Source organism: Scylla paramamosain, chromosome 32 (genome assembly GCF_035594125.1).
Source record: "Scylla paramamosain isolate STU-SP2022 chromosome 32, ASM3559412v1, whole genome shotgun sequence".
NCBI lineage: Eukaryota > Metazoa > Arthropoda > Malacostraca > Decapoda > Portunidae > Scylla > Scylla paramamosain.
In genome coordinates this window covers 11,796,934-11,823,572 of record NC_087182.1, presented here as the reverse complement: position 1 = coordinate 11,823,572, position 26,639 = coordinate 11,796,934, and the positions used below count along the sequence as shown (strand labels likewise).

Here is a 26,639-nt window from a genome sequence, read left to right as displayed (position 1 = left end):
TGGAATGAGTGAAAAGGAATACACTGAGAGGATATGGACATGTTGAAAGGAAGAACAACAAAAAGTTTGTAATGTCTATGTGAGCAAATTTGAAGGTGCTAATAGGAAAGGAAAGAAGATCAAAGTTTTTTTTTTTTTTTTATGTAGGAGGGACACTGGCCAAGAACAAGAAAATTCCCCCCCACCAAAAAAAAAAAAAAAAGGCCTGCTTAGATGCTGGTCCCTGAATAAGGTCCAAAGTGGTAGTCAAAAATTGAAGGATAAGTGTCTTGAAGTGGTTCATGTTGTATGTAAATGGAAATACAGAAGCAGGCAGGGAGTTCCAGAGTTTACCAGAGAAAGGAATGAATAATTGAGAATACTGGTTAACTCTTGCACTAGAGAGGTGGACAGAATAGGGGTGAGAGAAAGAAGTCTTGTACAATAAGGCCACAGGAGGATGGGAGGCATGCAGTTAGCAAGATCAGAAGAGCATTTGGCATGAGAGTAGTGGTAGAAGACAGCAAGAGATGCAACATTGTGGCGATGAGGAAGAGGCTGAAGACAGTCAGTTAGAGGAGAGCAGTTGATAAAATGAAAAGCTTTTGATTCCACCCTGTTTAGAAGAATAGTATGAATAGAAACCTCAACCCCTTCCCCCCAGACATGTGAAGCATATCCCCATGCATGGACAGATCAGGCCCCTGTACAGAGTTAGCAGCTGGAAGGGTGAGAAGAACTGGCGGGGATATCCCAGAATACCTAACGTCATTGAAGCTGTTTTAGCTAGAGATGAGATGTGAAGTTTCCAGTTTAGATTATAAGTAAAGGACAGACCAAGGGTGTTCAGTGTAGTGTCATTGAAGAAGTGTGGATAGTTGTCTAGATGGTTGTGTTGAATTGATAGATGGAGGAATTGAGATTTTGAGGCACTGAACAATAAGTTTGCTCTGCCCCAATCAGAAATTTTAAAGAGATCAGAAGTCAAATGTGAACTGTTTACTTCCTGAAGGATTGGATGTCTATGAAAAGATGTTGAAAAGTGCAGGGTGGTATCATCAGCATAGGAGTGGATAGGACAAGAAGTTTGGTTTAAAAGATCATTGGTGAATAATAGAAAGAAAGTGGGTGACAGGACAGAACCCTGAGAAACACCTCTGTTAATAGATTTAGTAGAAGAATAGTGCCCATATACCATAGCAGCAATAGAACAGTCAGAAAAGAAAATTGAGATGAAGTTACAAAGAGAAGGATAGAAGCCATAGGAGGGTAGTTTGCAAATTAAAGCTTTGTTCCTAACTCTATCAAAAGCTTTTGATATGTCTAAGGCAACATCAAAAGTTTCACCAAAATCTCTAAAAGAGAATGACCAAGACTCGGTAAGAAAAGCCAGAAAATCACCAGTACATTGTCCTTGATGGAATCCATACTGGCAGTCAGATAGAAAGTTGTGAAGTGATAGATGTTTAAGAATCTTCTTTTTGAGGAGATATTCAAAAATTTAGATAGGCTGGAAATTAAAGCAATAGGATGGTAGTTTGAGGGATTAGAATGGTCACTCTTTTTAGGAACAGGCTGAATATAGGCAAACTTCCAGCAAGAAGGAAAGGTAGATGTTGATAGAGTTAAAAGAGTTTGACTAGGCAAGGTGCAAGCACAGAGGTGCAGTTTTGGAGAACAATAGGAGGGACCCCATCAGGTCCATAAGTCTTCCAAGGGTTTAGATCAGTGAGGGCATGGAAAACATCTAGCCTGGGCACAAGAGCAGGTTAAGTTATTGCAACATCCAACTTTGAATTGAAAATGAGGATAGAGAAACTAGGAGGGAACAGAAAAGGGGCTACTGTCAGTTGTCTCAGACACCTGTGTTTCAGTGAGGAAAAGATGAGGCTTAGTAGAGGAGAGGTGGTGTTCTACAGATTGAAAATTAGATCTAAGACTGCAAATGTTGCAGGAGTTAATGAAGAAAAAGTTGTTGGGGGTGTCAAGACACTCAGGGTTGATACCAGAAGAACAGTGTTAGTATAGGCCAGACACTTGGACAAGGGAATGTCCAGATAGGGGGAGGTGAGGTTTCTCTTGCTGAGATAGATGGAATAGGTAATTTTGAAATTTTTAAGCATTAACTAACTTCACATGATTAACATTATAGGATACAGAAATTCTGAGGAGGCACTAATATCTTATTACTCATATCATGGTACAGCTATGCACACTTCTGCATGGTCCATCCTGTGTTGTCAAGGCTGACTAGGTTGTATCTTCAAAATACTACAAGTAGTGAGCCTTAATCAAAGCATTCAGTGGTAGGAGGGTGAGGTGTGGAGTGGGACAGGGGCATCCCCACACCCCCTTCAGATCCCTGTTACTCCCAGAAACCACTTCTTTTCCTCTCCCTCCTACCACCGAATGCTTCGAGCGAAGCTCATGACTTGTTGTGTTTAGCTAGTCTGTCCTTTCTTGGTAAGATAGCTACTGTTTCCCCAGTAATAATCTCTGGTTTTATGTACACTAGTAGAACATCCTAGATAAATCTCATTGGTTACAATACTGCCTCTGCCTCTCAGTATGTTATTAATTTACTTAATACACAAACATGTTCATTATAGTTGCTCATTGTAATGAAAAGTAATTTATAGGATAGAGATTATAATTCAAGAATGAAGCATGTCTTCACTAGTTTCCATAAAATGTGATGGAATGCTTGTTGATATGAGTGTGAGTGCATGTATGCATGCCTAGTCTTGGCTACTCTATCTGCTGGGAATGTTGGTTTGTTCAGTAGATGCTGTAGACATTGTATTTTTTGCTCAACCAGAAGCAAATCAGTGATAAATCCAATAATTGTAATCTGCTGTAGTCAAACATTTATTTTTACTAATGTTTTATTGCAGTTACAAAATTACAAAATTTTCTTTACTTACAAATTTACTTACAAATTCATAATGGTAAGTGCATTGCAGAAAAAGAACTTAAATAAACATTATTGACTACACTATATTCAATATATATTTTAAACTCAGCCAATAGGACAACAAACAATAAACAGTGGTAATGATGTTAGCATAAGGTGATGAGAGACCAGAGTCCCACTTTTAGGTGGGACAGTCATGCTTTTTTAATATCTGTCACTCCTGTACTAAGATGTTCTGCTTTTTCTTTATTTGTCCTGCTTTTTTGTGATTGGCCTACTTCAAATGAAAAACTGATATCTTATGAAACTTCACTATTTCACTAAATGTTTATTAACTTTGTGTTGTACTTGTCCTGTACCCTCACATCAAGTACAAGTTTGATATGGCTCACTTAGTTACAGTCCACTAGTGCCTGCTTAACAGCCTTTGTGTGAGGCAGGCATTTGCAGTGTGTCATTGTTATTTCCAAGAAGAGAAGGCATAGACAGTGATAAAATAAAAATGCGTGCACACACACACACACACACACACACACACACACACACACACACACACCACCCATCTGATAGATGTATCCACAGCAGTTCCAAAGATCTACCTCAGTTGGCAAAAGTAGAAGGAATGAAGGAAATATGGATGAAAAGAGACATGAACGAAGAAGAGGGAAGTAAACTGAAATTTTAAGTCAATTAATTTCGTGATAACTGACAGCACATGACATTGTTTGAGCCTCTATTCATAATTTCAGATGATATTCTTAAAAGAGCCTATAAGTGTATCAAGGCAGGCAATCTGTAATTTTCTATTGACCTCAATGGAAGTATACTAATATATACTTGCATTTTCATGTACTAAACAACAGGCAAATCCATTTAATGTAAAGAAAATATAATTTTGTATCAGAGACTTTATTTTTGCGGTACGATCACTATCCTCGGGTACTTGGGCAGCAAGCAAACCAAAACACAGGACCACGCTTACTGGACTACCCTGCACAATGGATACATCACCGCCACAATCATGGACTACAGCGGAATTAAGAAAATTCCCGAAAGAACGAGCTATACCCTATTCTGGATATAGTAAAGCAAAGTAAAGGCCTTTGTATCGGCAGAACTGAGAGGCTATTGTTTACACTTTACACTCCTTCCTAACGGCGCGCGGCGCTTTCTTTAACTGAAGAATCATGATCAAGATAAGTACGTCGTACGTCCGCCAGCGGTGCTGTTCTTTTTTTATTTCACTGATTACTTTCATATACAGGACGTGTCAGTGATATCTGATATTTTTCAACATTCCCAGATAAAATGCACAAGCCGAAATCAACATCCTTTTATTTTTACTGTTCATACTTACTTAAAAAAAAATCATTACCTATTTTTAGTTTTATCTTATAATTCAATTAACAAAGCCTTATCATACACCAGTAAGTATGAATATTAATATTAAGGGTTATGTTTTTTTTATTTTAGATACACTTGTGCAGCAATTCATGCTGTACTTTTCCTGCACATCGATTTCAAATTTAGCTAAGACACCCCTTTGCCCCAGGAAATCGGAGACAATTAAAAATGCTGGCGCTGATAGGTATCTACCAGCCTCACTGCGACGTCTCTAATTGAGAGTAGAGGCCCGGTCAAAAAATGGGGAGAGAACACAGAAACAAGCAAGAAGATTCATTGGGAAAGTTGTGGACATGAAAGTGAGGAAATGGTGACACAAAGATGCCATGCAAAATCACCAAGCAGAAATTTAGAGATTATTTATATTAATGTAGGTGGTTTGGTGTTGAGCCTATTGGAATTTAAAGACTACTTAAAGAACAATAAACCAGTTGTGGCATGTTTAACAGAAACCAAACTAAAAGAGGAAATAAAGTTAGGATTTGCAAAGGAAGGATATAGCACATGGAGAAGAGACAGAAAAGGAAAAGGAGGAGGAGGAGTGATGATATTGGTAAAAGAGGATGTTGTTGAGGAAGTGGAATATGGTGATGGAATGGCAGAAACATTAAATGTTGTGATTAGGATCAAAGGAAGTGAAAAAGGAAAATAATTGTGACATGCATACCACCAAAAACTAATGCATGGGAGACCACTAGATTTAAAAGTATACAACTAGATTCCTTGAAACAAAAAATAGTATAGAGAAAATGATAAGGAAAAGTAACAAAGTGCTCTTAGTACACTAAAGGAATTAACTGGGAGGAGATGGAAGTGAAAGAAAATGTTGGGTCCTGGAGCGAAGAACTTATGCAAACCATGATGGTGAATACAGTGAGATAATGGGAGAACAAGCTTACGAGATGCAGAGGGGAAGAACCATTATAGTTGGATTTTAGTGTTTACAACAATCCCAGAAAGTAGACTAAGTATACATTGAGTCCAATGGGAAGAAGCATTCGTGTGATAATAGAAATAGTACCACAGGAGGAAAAGTGCTGCACAGGAAAGAACAATACAGAAATGGGAGACAACTATGCTAAGGCAAACTTTGCAGAACCTAATCAATTTTATGGAAAAATTAACTGAAAAGAGCTATTTAAAGGAAAAGTAGTGCTAGAAAATATGAGATATTTTTGAGCAAGTATAGAGAAGGGGGGATGCAACAAGTTATAAAGTGAAAATCAGGAAATATGAATGATATAATGTCAGATGTGTAGAAATAAAAAGAAAAAAAGGAAGAAAATTATGGGACGACTGAACAGAAATGCTGGAGAAGAATACAGAAAGGCAAAGAATGAATATAGAAAAATAAGAAGAGAAGACGAAAGAAACTTTGAAAGTGACATAGTAAGAAAATGTAAGGAAGAACACAAACTCTTCTACAGATATGTAAATGGGAAAATGAAACATAAGGATGGCATAAACAAGTTTAAAAGGGAAGGAAGAATTTATGAAACTGCTGAGGAGATGAGTGAACTAATGAATGAGAGTTTTCAATCTGTGTTTATGAAGGAAACTGAATTTGTGGCACAAAGTGGCATCACAGAATGAGGGAATATAGGAGATATAAGTAAAGAGATAAGAAATCAAGAAACTGCTGGAAGAGCTTGATGTTAGAAAAGCTATGGGACCAGATCAAATAAATGGATGGATATTAAAAGAATTCAGAGAACAAATGGAGGAACCCATATGGGAGGAGGCAGAAGGCACCTGCCAAAACGATAATTACTCCTAGTGAGGTCTAAAGCACTGGATCAGAGGGTGGTGTGAAATTGTCATTAAACCCAGCTGTGACCTCACTTAACGTTTCCCTTTGTGTCTCACAACACAAGGGAGCAGTTACAGCCTGCCCTCTAGAGACAACTCTCTTCCTCCACACAAAACTACAAGCACCTAATAACACACACCCTTCACTCAAAATTTCAAAATTATCATGGTGAATCCTACACCAGCCTCGGAATCCCCATCTGGGGAGGGAACTACAAATGTCCCATGGTTGGACTTCCCTTCTGACGACAACCCTAAGTGTCTTTACACACCCGTCAACTTTTTCTTCATTAACTTCTGCAACATTTGTGGTCTAAGATCTAATTTTCAATCTGTAGAACACCACCTCTCATCTTCTAAACCTCATCTTCTTTTCCTCACTGAAACTCAGGTGCGTGAGTCAACTGACAGTAGTCCCTTTTCTGTTCCCTCCTACTTTCTCTATCCTCATTTTTTATCCAAAGCTGGATGTTGCATTTATGTGTGCAACGACATAACCTGCCCTCGTGCCCACGCTCTTGAATCTTCCGAGTTTTCCACCATCTGGCTACAACTACAGAGTCACTCTCAAGCTAAATTTATCTGTGCTGTATACCTCTCACCTAACTCCTCTTATTATAAGAAATTCTTTAACTACTTAACTTCCAAAGTGGAGCACATTCTGACTCTCTTCCCTTTTGCAGAGATCTCCATTCTTGGAGACTTCAGTGTTCACCACCAGCTTTGGCTTTCCTCTCCCTTCACTGACCATCCTGGTGAACTAGCCTTCAACTTTGCTATCCTCCACGATCTAGAGCAAATGGTGCAACACCCTACTCATATTCATAACCGTCATGGAGATACACCCAACATTCTTGACCTTTTCCTGATCTCTGATCTTTCTGCTTATGCTGTCACTCTCTCTTCTCCATTGGGCTCCTCCAATCGCAATCTCATCTGTATCTTGTCCTATCACTCCAATCCCTCCTCAGGATCCCCCTAAGCGAAGGTGCCTCTGGCGTTTTGCCTCTGCTAGTTGGGGAGACCTGAGGAGGTATTTTGCTGATTTTCCTTGGAATGACTACTGCTTCTGTGTCAGAGACCTGCCTTTGTGTGCTGAGTGCATAACAGAGGTGATAGTGTCTAGCATGGAGATGTACATTCCTCACTCTTTTTCTTGACCTAAACCTTCCAAACCTTGGTTTAACACGGTTCATTCTCATGCTATACATGATAGAGAGGTGGCCCACAAAAGGTACTTCAGCCTTCCATCACCAGAATCTCAAGCACTTTATATTTCTGCCTGGAACTATGCCAAGCCTGTTCTCCAACTCGCCAAAAACTCCTTCATTAACAGAAAGTGTCAAAATCTCTCAAGATCTAACTCCCCTTGTGACTTCTGGCATGTAGCCAAAAATATCTCCAATAACTTTGCTTCTTATTCTTTCCCTCCTTTATTTCAACCAGATGGCACCAATGCTATCATATCTATTTCTAAAGCTGAACTCTTCACTCAAACCTTTGCTAAAAACTCTACCTTGGACGATTCTGGGCTTGTTCCTCCCTCTCCTCCACCCTTTGACTACTTCATGCTACCTATTAAAATTCTTTGCAATGACGTTTTCCATGCCCTTGCTGGCCTAAACCCTTGGAAGGCTTATAGACCTGATGATGTCCCTCCTATTGTTCTCCGAAACTGTGCCTTAGTGCTTGCACCTTGCCTAGTCAAACTCTTTCAGCTCTGTCTGTCAACATCTACCTTTCCTTCTTGCTGGAAGTTTGTCTACATTCAGCCTGTTCCTAAAAAGGGTGACCGTTCTAATCCCTCAAACTACCGTCCTATTGCTTTAATTTCCTGCCTATCTAAAGTTTTTGAATCTATCCTCAACAGGAAGATTCTTAAACATCTATCACTTCACAACCTTCTATCTGATCGCCATTATGGGTTTCGTCAAGGCCACTCTACTGGTGATCATCTGGCTTTCCTTACTGAGTCTTGGTCATCCTCTTTTAGAGATTTTGGTGAAACTTTTGCTGTTGCCTTGGACATATCAAAAGCTTTTGATAGAGTCTGGCACAAAGCTTTGATTTCCAAACTACCCTCCTACGGCTTCTATCCTTCTCTCTGTAACTTCATCTCGAGTTTCCTTTCTGACCATTCTATCGCTGCTGTGGTAGATGGTCAATGTTCTTCTCCAAAATCCATTAACAGTGGTGTTCCTCAGGGCTCTGTCCTGTCACCCACTCTCTTATTATTCATCAATGACCTTCTAAATCAAACTTCTTGTCCTATCCACTCCTATGCTGATGATACCACCCTGCACTTTTCCACGTCTTTTCATAGATGTCCAACCCTTCAGGAAATAAACATTTGACGCAGGGAAGCCACAGAATGCCTGACTTCTGATCTCTCTAAAATTTCTGATTGGGGCAGAGCAAACTTGGTATTGTTTAATGCCTCAAAAACTCAATTCCTCCATCTATCAACCTGACACAACCTTCCAGACAACTATCCCCTCTTCTTCAGTGACACTCAATTGTCCCCCTCTTCTACACTGAACATCCTCGGTCTGTCCTTTACTTATAATCTGAACTGGAAACCACATCTCATCTCTAGCTAAAACAGCTTCTATGAAGTTAGGCATTCTGAGGCATTTCTGCCATTTTTTCTCACCCCCTAGCTGCTAACTCAGCTAAGCTCTGCAAAGTTTGCCTTAGCTTAGTTCTGTCTCCCATTTCTAAATTTTTTTTTCTCATCCCCCCTGGTGCTAACTCTGTATAAGGGCCTTATCCATCCATGTATGGAGTATGCATCACATTTCTGGGAGTTCCACTCATACTGCTTTTCTAGACAGGGTGGAATCAAAAGCTTTTTTTTCTCATCAACTCCTCTCCTCTAACTGACTGTCTTCAGCCTCTCTCTCATTGCCGCTGTGTTGCTTCTCTAGCTGTCTTCTACCGTTATTTTCATGTTAACTGCTCTCCTGATCTTGCTAACTGCATGCCTCCCCTCCTCCCATGGCCTCATTACACAAGACTTCTTTTTCTCACCCCTATTCTGTCCACCTCTCTAATGCAAGAGTTAACCAGTATTCTCAGTCATTCATACCTTTCTCTGGTAAACTCTGGAACTCCCTGCCTGCTTCTGTATTTCCATCTTCCTATGACTTGAATTCCTTTAAGAGGGAGGTTTCAAGGCACCAATTTTTGACTACTGCTTTGGACTCTTTTCTGTGACTGACATCTCAGCGGGCTTTTTTTTTTTTATTGGATTTTTGTTGCCCTTGGCCAGTGTCCCTCCTACATAAAAAAAAAAATGTAATTAACAGCTCATTGAGAGAAGGAAAAGTACCCAGGGAATAGAAAAGAGCTAACATAGTGCCACTACACAAAGGAGGAAATTAAATGGATCCATTAACAATTATTGTAAGCAAGCTTTTTGAAATAGTAATTAAAGACAGTTGGGTGGAATATCTAGAAGATGAAAAGATAATTACTGAAAAGCAATTTGGATTCAGGAAAGGGAGATCCTGTGTCACAAATCTACAGAGCTTCTATTTGAAAGTAATAGATGGAGTGCAAGAGAGGGACGGATGAATTGATGCAGTATACCTAGATCTGAAAAAAGGCTTTTGATAAAGTTCCCCACAAAAGGCTTATGTGGAAGCTAGAGAATGGAGGAGGACTAAAGAGAGCAACATTGAGATGGATGGAGGATTATTTACAAGGGAGGGAAATGAGAACAATAATCAGAGACACTATTTCAAGTTGGCGTAGAGTGGCAAGTGGGGTACCGCAAGGATCTGTGTTGGCACCTGTTATGTTTCAAATATATGTAAATGATATGACAGAGGATCTAAGTAGTTATATGAACCTTTTTGCTGATGATGCAAAAATAGTGAAAATAATAAATGATGAAAATGACTGCAAGGAGTTACAAAAAGATATTGAGAACATGCTTACATGGAACTAGAATTTAATGCCAGAAAATCACGTGTGTTGGAAAGAGGAAAAATAAAAAGGGCCCTTCATGTAAGTACAAAATGGGAGGATAAATAATAATGAAAAGTAATGAAGAAAAAGATTAGGGAGTAATGATTCAGGACACACTATTACCTGAAAGACACAGAAATGGGATATTCCACTCTACACACAGCTTCTTAATAAACATTAATGTTGAGTTTAACTTTTTAGATAAAGAAATAATGAAGAAAATTATAACAACCATTACACATCCTAAACTGGAATACACAGCAACAATTTGGGCTCCACATAGAAAAAAGATATATAGAAACTGGAAACATTAATGTTGAGTTTAACTATTTAGATAAAGAAATGATGAAAATTATAACAACCATGACACATCCTAAACTGGAATACACAGCAACAATTTAGGCTCCACATAGAAAAAAGATATATAGAAACTGGAAAGAATACAGAGGATAGTGACAAAGATGGTGCCAGAATTGAAAGACTTAAGCCATGAAGAAAGACTTGAAGAGATTGGTTTACCAACACTATAAGATAGAAGAGAAAGAGGAGACCTGATAACAATGTATAAATTATTAAACAATATAGAAAGAATAGACAAATGACTTGAAAATAGAAGAGAAAGAGGAGACCTGATAACAATATATAAATTATTAAACAATTTAGAAAGAATAGACAAATGACTTGGTACCACAGATGGAGGGGGGAGAGAGACAGAAGAGGGGGAATGGGAAGAAAATAAAGAAGAGTGGATGTTCAAGTGACATCAAGAAATACAACTTCCTGTATAGAACTAATGAAATCTGGAATGATTTGAAGGAAGAGGTGGTTGTGGCAAAAAGTGTACACATGTTTAAAGAGAAATTGGATAAATAGGGTTATGGAGACGGGACAAAATGAGATTTGGCTCGTGCCTTGTACTATACAACTGGGTAAACTTGGTAAACACACACACACACACGCGCGCACACACACACACACACACACACACACACACACACACACACACACACACACACACACACACACACACACACACACACACACACACACACACACATAAAATACTTGGCTGCAAAGAAATGTAAATTTTAAAAAGTTGTGTGGCAACTAAAATGACCTCTCCTCTTCAGGGATCATGATCACTGACACTTCACAAGGACAGACCATCTCCCAAATCTACCAGTCACAGAGCTTGGAATTCATGCCTGACGAAATGACTCAGAAGCGGGTCATGCCTCTTTATGCTGCAACCCTGTCAGGTGAGTAGCAAGGCCCTTCAGGTTCATGTGCAGTATTTGCATCTTCTAGAGGGGAATAATTCCAAAAGGGAGCTATATAATATATGATATACTTTGTGTGAGGAATGTACAAGATATGGGAAGTTTTGCCAACTTCAGCTAGAATATAATTATATAGTCTGATTACTCAAGATCCACTTTTTGGCAAATTGGTAAGGGAGCATCTTTTAATGTGGGATGCCTAATTTATGTTTATGTAAGAACTGTTTATTTTCATCAAATTTGTTCCAAAGAGACTGAGAACTCCAGATTTTTTAAAATTACAGTTGATGAGTTTTTGAATAAATACAGTTGTCCTTTGATATTTGTGGTAGTTAGGTAACAGAGACACCTGTAGATAGACAAATTTATGGATGAGGATGATAGTGAAAATAATGTTAAAAAATAATCCAAGACTGCCCTAATCTCCCCTTGCATGGGTCACTTTCTGACACTTAGTAATATTAGGGGTTATCTCCCAAATTTGCAAATGGGGACACCAACATGATATTCGATGGTTAACCACAAATATGGGAATCCCATTTAGAATTGCTTTGGACAAAGCCACATGGTCCACAATATTATGATCACTAAATATAGCAATATGCAGTTATGATATGGAATGAATATGTGAGACACTAGGGACTCGCTGATTGTTATGTTGGTGTCAGATATGTCATCTCACTGACTACTGTGATATCCAACCAATTACATGTTCAGTACACAAACAGAAAAGATCATTATCATTGTGTGTCTGGAGGCAGCACACTGGTACTACAGTTGGTCCTCCTCCAATGTGATAATTTTCTTCAGCAAGGCCATTGTGTTAGAGAAATATTGTATTAGAAAGACTTTTGAAACCCCTTATTTCTGTACTCCACCCAAAGTCCAAAGACCATCATTGATAAACCTTAAAGATCCTCCCTTTAAGTGTTTTTCCAGCTTCAATACCCCTGTATTATCTTGAGCTTTTTGTCTAAGGGGAGGTGGATATGCTTGTGATGAGGAATCTGGGTGCTGGGACCAAATTTTGGGTAGTCAGCCATTGCAGCATATGACTAGAAGGGCCATCTAGGCCAGTGTCACACTATGTGGTGGCATAGTTTCAGTGAAACGAGTTGGTAAATTTGATTGACTGACTAGTGAGTCTTGCTTCATGTTACCCATAATCAAGTCACTGAGAGGTGGCTGTGGGAGAACAAGTGTTTTGAAATATGAAAAACCACATTAGACTGGAAGTTGTTCTTACAAGAAGATACTTTTTTCATCATCTTTAGGCCACATTAGAATGCATGTTTTTAAAATAAAGTACTCTTGAAGGTTTTGTAACATTTGAAGCATTGCTTCTGTTGCTTTGTTTATTTTATTTATTTGTTTTTAACCTTAGGGACTTAGCTGTTTCTCATAATTAAGAAATGCTGCAGTACAAGATGAGGAATTTGTTGAGCTGTGCTACCACCAGTACCTTCTGTCTGACAGGTTTTGAGAATGGTGATGATGGTAGCAATTAAGCTATGGACTTGCAACTATTATTATTATTATTATTATTATTATTATTATTATTATTATTATTATTATTATTATTATTATTATTATTATTATTATTTTATTATTATTGTTATTATTATTTTGTATATTTTTTTAAATTTTCCTCTTTTCATCATGATCATAGGGGAATGTCTCAACTTGGCTCAGTAATAACAGTTTAGGAACAAGAAGGGTGTGCATGTATTGGCTCTGTGTCACATATGTAATTTTTCAGTTATTAAGCAAGAAAAAGTAAATAAAATGTGGTGAGTCAGCAGAATACTGTTCCATTCTTGTCATTTGTTCTTAAGTTCTAAGTAGTATGAAGATTTTCAAAGATGTACCATGTGGTTAATATGCAACTGATCATGTTCTGGGAGAGATCATTACATAATCATCAAGAAAATGTCTGTTTCAAAGCAGACCTTTGAGAAACCTCTCTAGATTACAGTGCCATTTCAAGTACAATTATATGCTGCACTTAATTGAGTAGCAAAAACTGAAAGTTGCTAACATTGTAATTTTTGAGACCAACATTAAAAGTTAATTGATCATTTTAAGTAGTGCAGAATGGCAGTAGCATTCTACTTAATATTGTTGTGGTTTCTATTATGAAATGATAATTCCCAGGATGTCATTCTTGGTTTTGAATTAGCTTGAGTATTGATCATAAACATTTTATGTTTTATTAACCATGGTTACTGAAGTAGTCTCTGAGTAATAGTGTTGTCTTGTCACCCATCTGTGTCTACTGATGAAGGAAGCATGATTAAGGATATGTGGAATAGTGAACAATAATGTGATGCATCACACCTAAGTTTCAGTAATTCCACAGGTGACATTGGTCAGACCGCTGTGGTTGGCTACCTAGCAAAGGTGGGCAGCAATAATTTCTACTTGGGACCTCGAGGAATGTTTGCCAACAGTACGGCTGCTCCCAAGATTTATACTCTAGAGAGGAACTACAACCTTAATGTTCCCTACATGACCCGAGCTGAAATCTTTGCTGGCATAGACAGTGAGTGAACAATCTGACTTCCTTTTGCACAAATACGACACATTCAGTAATATTAATTGAGGCTGGAAGGTTGAATTTTTGTGTTTATATTTTAAGGTCAATTCATGGATTTATTAGATTTGAAAAATCAACTTGGAAAATACATAGCATTGTTTTATAGAAAATAACAACAGATATATCTTGATATTGCAATAAAATTTTGGCCAAGTTACATATTTCCAGCAGCTACACACACACACACACACACGCGCGCGCGCACGTGCACGCACGTAGTGTAGTGGTTAGCAAGTTTGGCTCACAACCAAGAAGACCCGGGTTTGAATCCCAGGCATGGCGAGGCAAATGGGCAAGCCTCTTAATGTGTAGCCCCTGTTCACCTAGCAGCAAGTAGGTACGGGATGTAACCCGAGGGATTGTGACCTCACTGTCCTGTTGTATGGTGTGTAAGTGGTCTCAGTCCTACCCAAAGATTGGTCACTATGAGCTCTGAGCTCTTTCCGTAGGATAACGGCTGGCTGGGTGACCAGCAGATGACCATAGGTGAATCACACACACACACACACACACACACACACACACACACACACACACACACACACACACACACACACACACACACACACACACACACACACACACACACACACAATATTATAGTGTGAACCTGTTACATAACTTTATTCTTCTCATCAGTTTTCATTTAAATAATTATAGTTTTGTAAGTGTCCACAACAAGCTTTCCAGATAATTATTGATTTTGAGTCTTAGTAATGCTGTATGATGAATTGAGAATATATACTTGTATTATATTGGTATAGCTCATTGATAAAATTAGTCTATTGAATGCATACATTTGTCAAGTGATAAAAACTTGTCAAGGTTTTTGTTTATGTTGGATAAGCAGTGTAAGAGAAATTTACTTACAAACATTAATCCCTTAAATGTAACAGACAATACATTAACTCCTAAAGGACGGGTGGTATCTATGGTTGATGCAATATAGAGGGCTGGTGGCATCTATAGTTGACCTGCATTTTGCAGGATTAATTTCATATTTTCACATGAATTTTTTTGGGCTGCGAACATCCTTCCTCACAACAATGTCTCCCTCTGAACCTCAGTGTCCTGCTAACTATAGTGATGGCTACTCGGGAAAATAATCATTCCTCTTCCTCTGATTCCTTGGATGAGGATAAGCGCTCAATGTCTTCTCCACATAAGGGCAAATTTACTCCAAAACAACCTCTTAGTGAAAATGCTATTGGTAGAGAGTTAGAAGTTACTCTCTCAAGTCTCAAAAGTGGTTTTACCAGAGAAAAAATAAAAGATGAGTAGACTGTGTTTTGCTCATGTACATCCTCCCAGCCGTGACTATTAGATTTTTTTTCTTGGATGTTATAAGTGACAGACAGCAAAACTATTTCCTTTAGTGTATCTAAAGGCATTCATGTGAGTGAGTGACTAAGAGGTACTGATGAGGGAAACTGATAAAGGAGGCTTGTGGCCCCTCAGCTGGGGCCCCAGCCAGGCCATGGCACGGCATGGCACGCAACCTTCCAAACACAGGCTGAGAAAGCGCTGAAAGTTTCTTCATTTCGCCACAGAGACATGACATCACCTAGAGAGTTCGGGTTTGCAGGAGATTGAAGAGGAAGGATTGATAAGTGTGATGCTATTACACTTTAAGCAATCAGTCAGTTGAGAAATTGGTGATGGAAAATGACCTATTTTTGCTGAATTGTCAAAATTAGTCTGGCTGGGAGGGATGTCCATGACGAATGTCCTTGTCCTTTAGAGGGTTAAAGATCACACTGACCATAATGATTGGGCAAGACACTGCCAGTGTTGTGGCAAAGAAAACAATGAAAATTGTATGGTACTATCTGGAATTGTATTATTGCTCTTGAGTAGATGCACTTGTGTATATAATTTTTCTTGCAGTATGTTAATCATATATAATTTATTACTTGAGTTTAAAGGGCTTGAGAAAATACTTTATTCTAAAGAGAACAAGATGATGACTATTTTGTCTTTGGTGTACAGGTTTGCTGATCCAGAAAGTGCTGATGGAGTCAAGCAATAACCAGCTTAGTTTATCCCAGGCCATAAGAATGTACTACAGTGACCATGGCCTCCCTGGTTATCCTGACTACAAGGCCTGCAATAGGATAGAAGCTTTCAAGTCCTTGAACCTTCAAGTCATTGAAGAGCAGGTACTGTGAATTGTTATGAATGAGTAGATTAAAATTGTCACCAAAGATATTATTCCTGACATTTGTTGTAATACTTCTTCAAATTCATTCCCAGGAATGAATTTATGTTTTGTTGAGTGCATGAATAAAACCAAGTAGATTGAGTGCTTTATGCATTAGCCATAGTTGGAAATGATGAACCCACAAGCAGACAGCTTCCTTTTACTGGTGTTCATATAGTGGATACCAACCCACCAATAAGCAAAACTTCAGCTTCTCTTGTGGAGATTAGAGGTTGTAGAGGTTAGTTGAAAGACAGCCAAGATCAACAATATAAATGTAGAGTAGCTGAAACCTTGGGGTAAGGTTTCATGGAGGGGATCCATCCAGTGCTGTGTGGCAGACCAGTGCCATTCTTCCTAATGGGAAAAGAGAGTTGGTTCTCCCAATCTGGAGAGAGAAAGATGACAAGTGGGTCTGCAACAACTTTATAGTATTTTTTATTTATTTATTTATTTATTTATTTATTTTTTTTATTATTATTTGCACCAAGAAGTCTGTATTCCCTTCTACTTAATTAGTTGAATTTTATGATTGTGAATATATGAACAAATCCACTACATATTTACAGTACTAATCACAAGTACTGGATTCCTGGCTGGGAGGTCCAGTACTTATGGCAAAAAAAGCATGGTCCTCTTAAGAATGAATCATTTTAGCTGAAAATATCAGCTCCTGCCATGATGTCACTGCAACTCTCAGCTTTATGCTGCTGACTCATAGCCTCCCCTCAGCATGCCTCGGGGCGTGTTGGAGAGCAGTTACATGCAGTGACTTTTTCTGCATCCTGACATATTATTGTGCAATGACATCTTGTGATAATTCATTCTGTTTGCTAATATGGCTAAAATGAAAGAGTATTCATCTAAGATTATTGTGTAGATCATGATCCTCAAGGAAGCAGGCCATTTGGTTAGAGAAATAACTGAACACTTGCCAGTATCCAGGGAGGAAGGGAATCATGATACGCCTGAACCAAAAAAATAGTCTTGGCATCCCAGAAGGCTGTTACGGTCTTAAAGCATCCAGTGGTCTTGACATCAGACTCCACTGCATGCTTTAAGACAGTAACAGCCCTCTCATTTGTCTCTCAGGGGATGCCCAGACAGTTTTTTAGGTTCATGTGTATCATGATTCCCTTCCTCCCTAAACCACTGTAACCAATGCTTGACTTGTCCTTGATACTGCCAACTGTTCAGTTATTTCTCCAATACTTATGACTATAGTCTGTTCACTTAAGCTAGATTCCTGGGGCTGTATTCTTCATAAAGTTATGATATGTCATAGCTATGGCAGATGCATATCATAACTTAGAACATCTATCATAAATTGTATAAGTGGTGACATGAGCAGCTGCTATATATAGCACTTGCATAATTTCAAATACTAAAAGATGAAGCAAAAACTGATGTTTACTACTAATTTATAGTTTCTATAAATATTTCTTTCATTTTTATGTATTGGGATAAGAGATACAGTGGGTAAGATAGAAATTCAATCTTGGAAATACAATAGATGTGATCCTGTAGGAACGCCTCAAACAAACACCGTGTTCAAATGGTTTAGTGGCAAGGAAGGCTCTCTTGACAATCCCCAAGGCCATCACTACTGCACAATTGCATTTTCTCAGCAGCTTTTCCCAGCAGCTTGTTATCTAGGTGTTATGATCACCTAAACTCTAGGGATAAGTGGATTTCTCCTTTCTGTGTCACTCTTTTAGGTGTGCCTTACTAGATCAGTAACAAAGAGAATACCTGCTTGGTCTAAACAATATCTTCTGATGAGTTTCATGTTATTAAGTTCATTTAGTACATCCTATCTAAGTAATTAATTCCTGAGCTGGAGATGTTGTGGGGAAGCCATCTTGGCTGTGGTGAACATCTGTCATAAACTGCTAGGACAGGATGGACCTAGTCTTGGCATCCCACACAAATTTATGACAGACGCACACAGTTTGTGACAAAAATGTGCCATTTTGTCCTACTTATGACACGTTACATAGCTAAGACTCACTAGGATTGCTTCATGAATATGGCCAATGGTGCCTAGGTGGGTTTGTAAGCTCACAGCTGATTGGCTGCACTGCTCTCTTGCTAGGGTTCACATCAAGCCACATTTTGCATGCTTGAATGAAAAAATGTTTCTATATTATATGCCATAACTCACTTTATATACGGAATAGTCAGTTTTGGTTGACACCATCAGACTCACCAGTGACTGTAAAATCAATATGTATTGTATAAAACGTGCTGAAACAAAAAGGAAAATGGTATTATGATGACTTAAACTGTGTAGATATTAAAAAGTCTTTAACATGTTTTACTTATGCTCGATATTTTCAACAGTTAATTATTGAATGCTGAAATGTTACATTACGTATGAAAAACTCTTGTGAACATGATAGTGTGATCAGAATACAGATAAATCTCCACATATTGAAAACACGGAGGCATTTATAGTAATGTGTCACTCACTGCAACCATCACAGCGGTGCAACACTTGGCGTGGCATGTGGAGGCAGGGTGAAGTTAGACATCAAACAACTGGGACGATATTAATAAAAAAGTTATAAATAGTACCCAGAATTATTATACTCACAGTTATGAAAAAAAATCAATTTTATTTCATAAGGGCAATGGATTTTCATATCCTTTTTCATAGTTATGAGGAACTTAACTATGAAACCTGTATGTAAAGTACTTGTTGGTTGATACAGAAAGGGCTTGGAAAGATGAAAACATGATATTTTAGTATAATTTTTTATGGCAGTTACATAATCTCTTTTAAATTAAGATGTCACATCCCAAAATTGCTGAAGTTAAGCAGGATTATGCCTGCTATAGTGTTGTAATGTTACGGCAAAAGATTGCCTTAGTCCTCTGTAAAAGCCTAATTTGGTTAGGGAGGTTGGGTTATGTTGGTAAATAAAAAATAAATAAATAAGAAATAAAGTAAAAGTCTTCCAAAAGAATTGTACAATGAAAATATGTAACTTTTCTCCAGAAAAGCAAAGGTGCTTCATGTAATGGAGGCTGTTTGTCTTCAACAACCTTTTATTACAAGTTTGAATGGAAATAATTAATGAAAGCTGAGGTATTGTGAGACAAATTTTGCCTAACAATCTTTCAATCCCAGCCTACCCATAAATGCATATCTATCTATCAGTCTATCTATATATCTGTCTATCTATCTATCTATCTATCTATCTATCTATCTATCTATCTATATATATATATATATATATATATATATATATATATATATATATATATATATATATATATATATATATATATATATATATATATATATATACTCGTATATATATATATATATATATATATATATATATATATATATATATATATTGTTATGACCACAAATCCCTGCCCCTTCACAAAGCTGCTGCACCTGGACTAGCTTCACTGAGCCACCTCTTAACATGGACTCAGTGCAGGGCTCACAGGCAGATGTACATGGTCCCTTGAGACTCTTGCACCCCTATTCACCACAGTCATAACTCCAGGTCACACTAAGTTCAGGTCGCCTGACTGTTTTACCAACCCACAGACAAGGGAAATGCTCCAGATAACACTGAACACCCACAGCTGCAGAAGAATCGACAATCACGTCTAGGAAAAACAGTTGACATACAATAACACGTATACGGTCGAGGCATAATACCCCGATGGACTTCTGCCCACTGTGACAGTCCTCCCACTGCCCAACAGTATTATAGCCTCAACTTGAGTAGTGTCATTTACTGCCTCCTGGACAGTAGGCTTTGTCAGGACCTAAGGAGGGAGTATAAGTTCACTATGCAGCTAATTACTTAGGTCTTCTGCGGCTGAACTGAATCAGCCAGCAGTAGCATTTAAGACACAACAAGTTTACTAACACAAGACATGAGAAACTACTACAGATGAATGTCCACAACAACAACACTGGAGGGTTATTCACTGCTCATTGTGTAAGCTCAGCCTGCACCCTCACACAGCAGAGGAGTCACTTCCCTAGGTATAGTGTGTGTGTAATACACAACTTCCCATACTGGCAGGCTACTATGGAGACTCCTATTCTATATAAATAGGCCAGGGCATACGGCCAGTAATGACTTACTTATCCCCCTTAAGGCAACTAACCCAGCTAACCAGTATCCCGCCTTAGTGTCCTCCAAATATTAGGGCATGTCTCAGTATGTCTGCTCCTTCCAACAGCTTTCTAGTGACTGACTCTGGGAAAGCAGTCTAAACACTTTCCCTTGCTGCTACTATGGGGAAGGGGTACAAGGAGAAGGGGGGGTGTTACACACGCTCATACAGATGCCTGCCCACACACCGCTCCCTGCATGTGGTCTTTACTTGAATAAAACACTTTACTTTTAAAAATTCTACTGACTAAACAAGGGGGCTAGATGAATACTGATTATACCATTGTTAAGGACAACTTTTCTGTTGTAAACTATGTGATTCAAACTTACTGAACAAATAGAAATAAGGTAAATTAATTGGGAATGTGAGTCTCTAGGCGCGGGGGTTCTTATGGTAAGTTTGTGGCAGTGAGTGGCCACTCTCAATCATACATCTGCTGTTCGTGCCCTAGCTCTCTCTCTCTCTCTCTCTCTCTCTCTCTCTCTCTCTCTCTCTCTCTCTCTCTCTCTCTCTCTCTCTCTCTCTCTCTCTCTCTCTCTCTCTCTCTCTCTCTCTCTCTCTCTCTCTCTCTCTCTCTCTCTCTCTCTCTCTCTCTGATGTGGTTTTACTTTCTTCACTTTGTGTTGTTTTATCTTGTTGCACATTACAATACACACACACACACACACACACACACACACACACACACACACACACACACACACACACACACACACACACACACACACACACACACACACACACACACACTTCACACTTCACACTTCACTGACCATCCAGGTGAACTAGCCTTCAACTTTGCTATCCTCCATGATCTAAAGCAATTGGTGCAACACCCTACTTGTATTCCTGACCGTCTTGGAGATACGCCCAACATTCTTGACCTTTTCCTGACCTCCAATCCTTCTGCTTATGCTGTCACCCTTTCTTCTCCGTTGAGCTCCTCTGATCACAATCTCATCTCTGTATCTTGACCTATCGCTCCAATCCCTCCTCAGGATCCCCCTAAGTGAAGGTGCCTCTAGCATTTTGCCTCTGCTAGTTGGGGGGACCTGAGGAGGTATTTTGCTGATTTTCCTTGGAATGACTACTGCTTCCGTGTCAGAGACCCATCTTTGTGCTGAGCGCATAACAGAGGTGATAATGTCTGGCATGGAGGCGTACATTCCTCACTCTTTTTCTCGTCCTAAACCCTCCAAACCTTGGTTTAACACAGCTTGTTCTCATGCTATACATGATAGGGAGGTGGCCCACAAAAGGTACTTAAGCCTTCCATCACTAGAATCTCATGCACTTTATATTTCTGCCCGGAACCATGCCAAGTCTGTTCTCCAACTAGCCAAAAACTCCTTCATTAACAGAAAGTGTCAGAACCTTTCAAGATCTAACTCCCCTCGTGACTTCTGGCATCTAGCCAAAAATATCTCCAATAAATTTGCTTCTTCTTTCTCTCCTTTATTTCAACCAGATGGCACCACTGCTATCACATCTATTTCTAAAGCTGAACTCTTCACTCAAACCTTTGCTAAAAACTCTACCTTGGACGATTCTGGGCTTGTTCCTCCCTCTCCTCCACTCTCTGACTACTTCATGCTACCTATTAAAATTCTTCACAATGATGTTTTCCATGCCCTCACTGGCCTAAACCCTTGGAAGGCTTATGGACCTGATGATGTCCCTCCTATTGTTCTCCGAAACTGTGCCTCCATGCTTGCACCTTGCCTAGTCAAACTCTTTCAGCTCTGTCTGTCAACATCTACCTTTCCTTCTTGCTGGAAGTTTGTCTACATTCCTAAAAAGGGTGACCGTTCTAATCCCTCAAACTACCGTCCTATTGCTTTAATTTCCTGCCTATCTAAAGTTTTTGAATCTATCCTCAACAGGAAGATTCTTAAACATCTATCACTTGACAACCTTCTATCTGATCGCCAGTATGGTTTTCGTCAAGGCTGCTCTACTGGATCTTTTGGCTTTCCTTACTGAGTCTTGGTCATCCTCTTTTAGAGATTTTGGTGAAACTTTTGCTGTTGCCTTGGACATATCAAAAGCTTTTGATAGAGTCTGGCACAAAGCTTTGATTTCCAAACTACCCTCCTACGGCTTCTATCCTTCTCTCTGTAACTTCATCTCAAGTTTCCTTTCTGACTGTTCTATTGCTGCTGTGGTAGACGGTCACTGTTCTTCTTCTAAATCTATTAACAGTGGTGTTCCTCAGGGTTCTGTCCTGTCACCCACTCTCTTCTTATTATTCATTAATGATCTTCTAAATCAAACTTCTTGTCCTATCCACTCCTACGCTGATGATACCACCCTGCACTTTTCCACGTCTTTTCATAGACGTCCAACCCTTCAGGATGTAAACATTTCACGCTGGGAAGCCACAGAATGCTTGACTTCTGATCTTTCTAAAATTTCTGATTGGGGCAGAGCAAACCTGGTATTGTTCAATGCCTCAAAAACTCAATTCCTCCATCTATCAACTCGACACAACCTTCCGGACAACTATCCCCTCTTCTTCAGTGACACTCAACTGTCCCTCTCTTCTACACTGAACATCCTCGGTCTATCCTTTACTTATAATCTGAACTGGAAACTTCACATCTCATCTCTAGCTAAAACAGCTTCTATGAAGTTAGGTGTTCTGAGATGTCTCCGCCAGTTTTTCTCACCCCCCCAGCTGCTAACTCTGTACAAGGGCCTTATCCGTCCATGTATGGGGGGGTTCCACTCATACTGCTCTTCTAGACAGGGTGGAATCAAAAGCTTTTCATCTCATCAACTCCTCTCCTCTAACTGACTGTCTTCAGCCTCTCTCTCATCGCTGCAATGTTGCATCTCTAGCTGTCTTCTACCACTATTTTCATGCTAACTGCTCTTCTAATCTTGTTAACTGCATGCCTCCCCTCCTCCCGCGTCCTCGCTGCACAAGACTTTCTTCTTTCTCTCACCCCTATTCTGTCCATCTCTCTAACCCAAGAGTTAACCAGTATTCTCAATCATTCATCCCTTTCTCTGGCAAACTCTGGAGTTCCCTGCCTGCTTCTGTATTTCCACCTTCCTATGACTTGAAACTTCCCTTCAAGAGGGAGGTTTCAAGACACATCCTTCAGTTTTTGACTACCGCTTTGGACCCTTTTTATGGGACTGGCATTTCAGTGGGCATTTTTTTTTTATCGGATTTTTGTTGCCCTTGGTCAGTGTTCTCCTACATAAAAAAAAAAAAAAACCCACACACACTTTTGGAAGGTTCCTGCAGTGTCACAGCTGTCCTGTTCCTCCTACCCAAGACCCTCACCTACCACTAACCATCATGCTAAGTATCGCGTATGGTGGTTGTGGCATGTGACACACTGCTGTAAATGGCTCTGAGTTTTCAATATGTGCATCCTGATCATACTATCGTGCTCACGAGTTTTTCTATGTAATGTAATGATATATTTCAGCATTCAATGAAAATAGCAAGCATAAGTAAAACATGTTATAAAATTTTTTTAATATCTTCACATTTCAATTAATCATAATAAATACCATTTCCCTTTTTGTTTTGTCTGGATTCTACAGTCACTGGTGAGTCTGATGGTGTCAACCAAAACTGGCTATTCCATATATGAAGTGAGTTATGGCATATATATATATATATATATATATATATATATAAACATTTCTCACTCAGGCATGCAAAATGTGGCTTGACATGAGTGCTAGCGAGAGAGTGGTACAGTCAATCGGCTGTGAGCTTACAAACCTGCCTAGGTGCCAGGAATCTAGCTTAAGCAAATAGACTATAGTACTGTACATAACTGGGACTTTGATGTATCAGTTGCAAATTGATTGTGGTATCCCATAAGAACATGATAGCCAAGATCCGCCTGATAAGGCAACCTTGAAAAAAACAAGTTTAGGAACTGTGAACTCTTTCCTCAAAAATTCTGACATAAGAAAGTAGGCAACCATAAAGAAATAGGTTTGCAAGAGTTGGGGCTGTGACATCTTCCCTCAAGAATTTGAGAAAATAGTGAAGTAAAAAAGTATGTGCATTTGATTCTCATCCTCATGTTTTCTGATTTTAATTGAATGCCGCCTCATTTATGGAAAAAAGAAATTTTCTCAAATACCTCTCAAATCAGAGCTTTCCAATTTCAATGTATTTACCCTTCTAGTTCAAGTTTTTATCATGAATAATGTATGTTTTTTTTCATTTTCAGGCACTGAATTACATGTATGCCTACTCAGCAAAGATTCCGACTGTCAGAGAGAGAATTAAGGAAAAAAAAAATGACTTCTCGCTCATTGAGCGTCATTTTAAGGAAGCCCTTGCGGGGGCATGGACTGAATTTATCAACTTTGTAGGTAAGAACTGCATTTTGCTTTAATTATATCCTTTGTAACTGTGGAATGACCACAACAGAGACATCTTAGAGATGCCATCTGGTTACCAAGACTTTCCCATGGAAGTATGTAGCATCCTTTTCAGAAGTGATGAAAGACAATGATTACTTTTTCCTTTTGAAGATATTTCTCTCTCCATTACCATCTTAAAGTTGTACTTCTTGCATTATATTTTTCATTTATGGTGGTTTGGCCATGTAAAAAAAAAAATGGCAAAGATGAATAAGAGAACATATTTAAGTTTGGTATATGCAGTGGGTACAAAAGGACAACTTTCATTGAAATGTGATGCCAGAGAAGTGATGTCAAAAATAGATTTATGGAACTTGGATGATTCTTTGTGAGCTCTTACCTACATAACATGTCTACATTGACTAAGTCCACTTATTGTGGTCACAGCTAGAATAAGACTCATCTCTGAGTAATGAAAGAATCTGCAGGTTGTTATTATTCCCAAAGCTGGTAGGATGATGCTCTAAAGACACTGCATTTCTATATTGTGGTTTGAAACAAGAAAGTGAATTTATATAGTCTTTTGCCATGATGCTGTTTTTGGAGATATGTAATTCTTGATATTAGGTACATATCCATCCTTAGATATAGTGACACTCATGATAATTCACTTAAGTCTTGATCATTCTGCACTGAAAAGATGATGTGCTGTGCAGTAATGCACACCTTGCTCTTTAACGTTATGTTGCCTACCAATTCCAATATTTTGGCACTTAGGTACTCCATTATTGCTGACATGAACACAGAGGCTGTGGTACTAACATGATTTGCAAAGTAGCTAATCCTCAAGTATTGTCGAACACAGGCCACTGGGAACTGTAAACCAGCTTGTTCCAAAAGTGTGCATTAGTTTCTTTTGACATGTTCACTGTGCAACATGATTATTGAACAGTTACTTTCAACCTCTGAAGTGAATACAACTACTATAACTGTGGTTGGTAGTGCATGTGTGGCCAGCTTTTGTGGGACCAAATTGCATGGGGCAGATGTTGACAAGCAATTCATCCATGTTAATCCATTTAATATTACAACCAAATATTTGTCAGTCACACCTCCAGGAGTTAGTATGTGATGGCTTCATGTGATTAGGAGGAGCATGATGCTATGTGGTGCAAGTAAGACTGGTAACATGGCTTGCTAAGATTGATTATCTTTAATACTATTATGATTAACATGGCACAAATAAAATGTCACTCCCTTTAATTCATCAGCATGTAAATTTAGTACAAATGAAACTCAGATCAATGTATTTACGAAAATTACACAAAGAACACTTGTCCTGTTATAATCAAGAATCAAGCAAGTGTATGATAAGGGAAAAACACCCACCTTTGAAATATGTGAAAGAAAGGGATGAGAAGATTAGAGGATGCTTGAGGACAGGAATAAATGAAGGTGCTCCTATCACAGTTATCCATATAGGGAAACTTTTACAAACATGCATCATATATGGATAGATATATCCATCTAGGTTGTGTTGTATTCCTATTACTGCATTTTTCAATATTTATTTTGCAATAGTTCCTGTTAGTTTTATTTGCTGTTCATTTCAAAGGTTTCATGTTTTCTGATAATAGGAATGTTAATTGAAATGGTGGTGGATTTGTTCACCATGTATCACCTAGCTAGGCTTTTGTCTCCGTAATTGAAGCTGTTACACACAACCCATACTTGCATTCCTTTCTCAAGTAACAAAATACGTCATTTTTTCCTACTTTGGTATAGATTTTTAAGCTTTGATGGTTTTAGGTAGAGAAATCTGAATCTGGCCAATTTTTTAATCTGGAAACAGTTTTTCATGGATGTTGGATTTGATTCAGTCTGATGGATAGAGTTTAGAGAAAGAAAAGTGGATATGTAATTTAAAGGCAATGTGTGTTGTTCTTGTAGCAAATTATCATATGCCTTCATTTAATCTAAGAGGACCAGAAAATA

At 38.7% G+C, this 26,639-nt stretch overlaps 1 protein-coding gene across 6 annotated transcripts in view; it reads left to right on the top strand.

Moving 5' to 3' along the window:
• The window catches only part of LOC135089195 (uncharacterized), a 90,207-nt gene that overhangs the window by 33,565 nt on the left and 30,003 nt on the right, over window positions 1–26,639 (top strand). For all 6 annotated transcript variants that reach the window (XM_063984524.1, XM_063984521.1, XM_063984522.1 and 3 more), the window contains 4 exons: window positions 11,209–11,337; window positions 13,718–13,900; window positions 15,944–16,113; window positions 24,509–24,653. In XM_063984524.1, coding sequence (XP_063840594.1) covers window positions 11,209–11,337; window positions 13,718–13,900; window positions 15,944–16,113; window positions 24,509–24,653 — 627 coding nt within the window. The remainder of the gene's footprint in view (window positions 1–11,208; window positions 11,338–13,717; window positions 13,901–15,943; window positions 16,114–24,508; window positions 24,654–26,639) is intronic.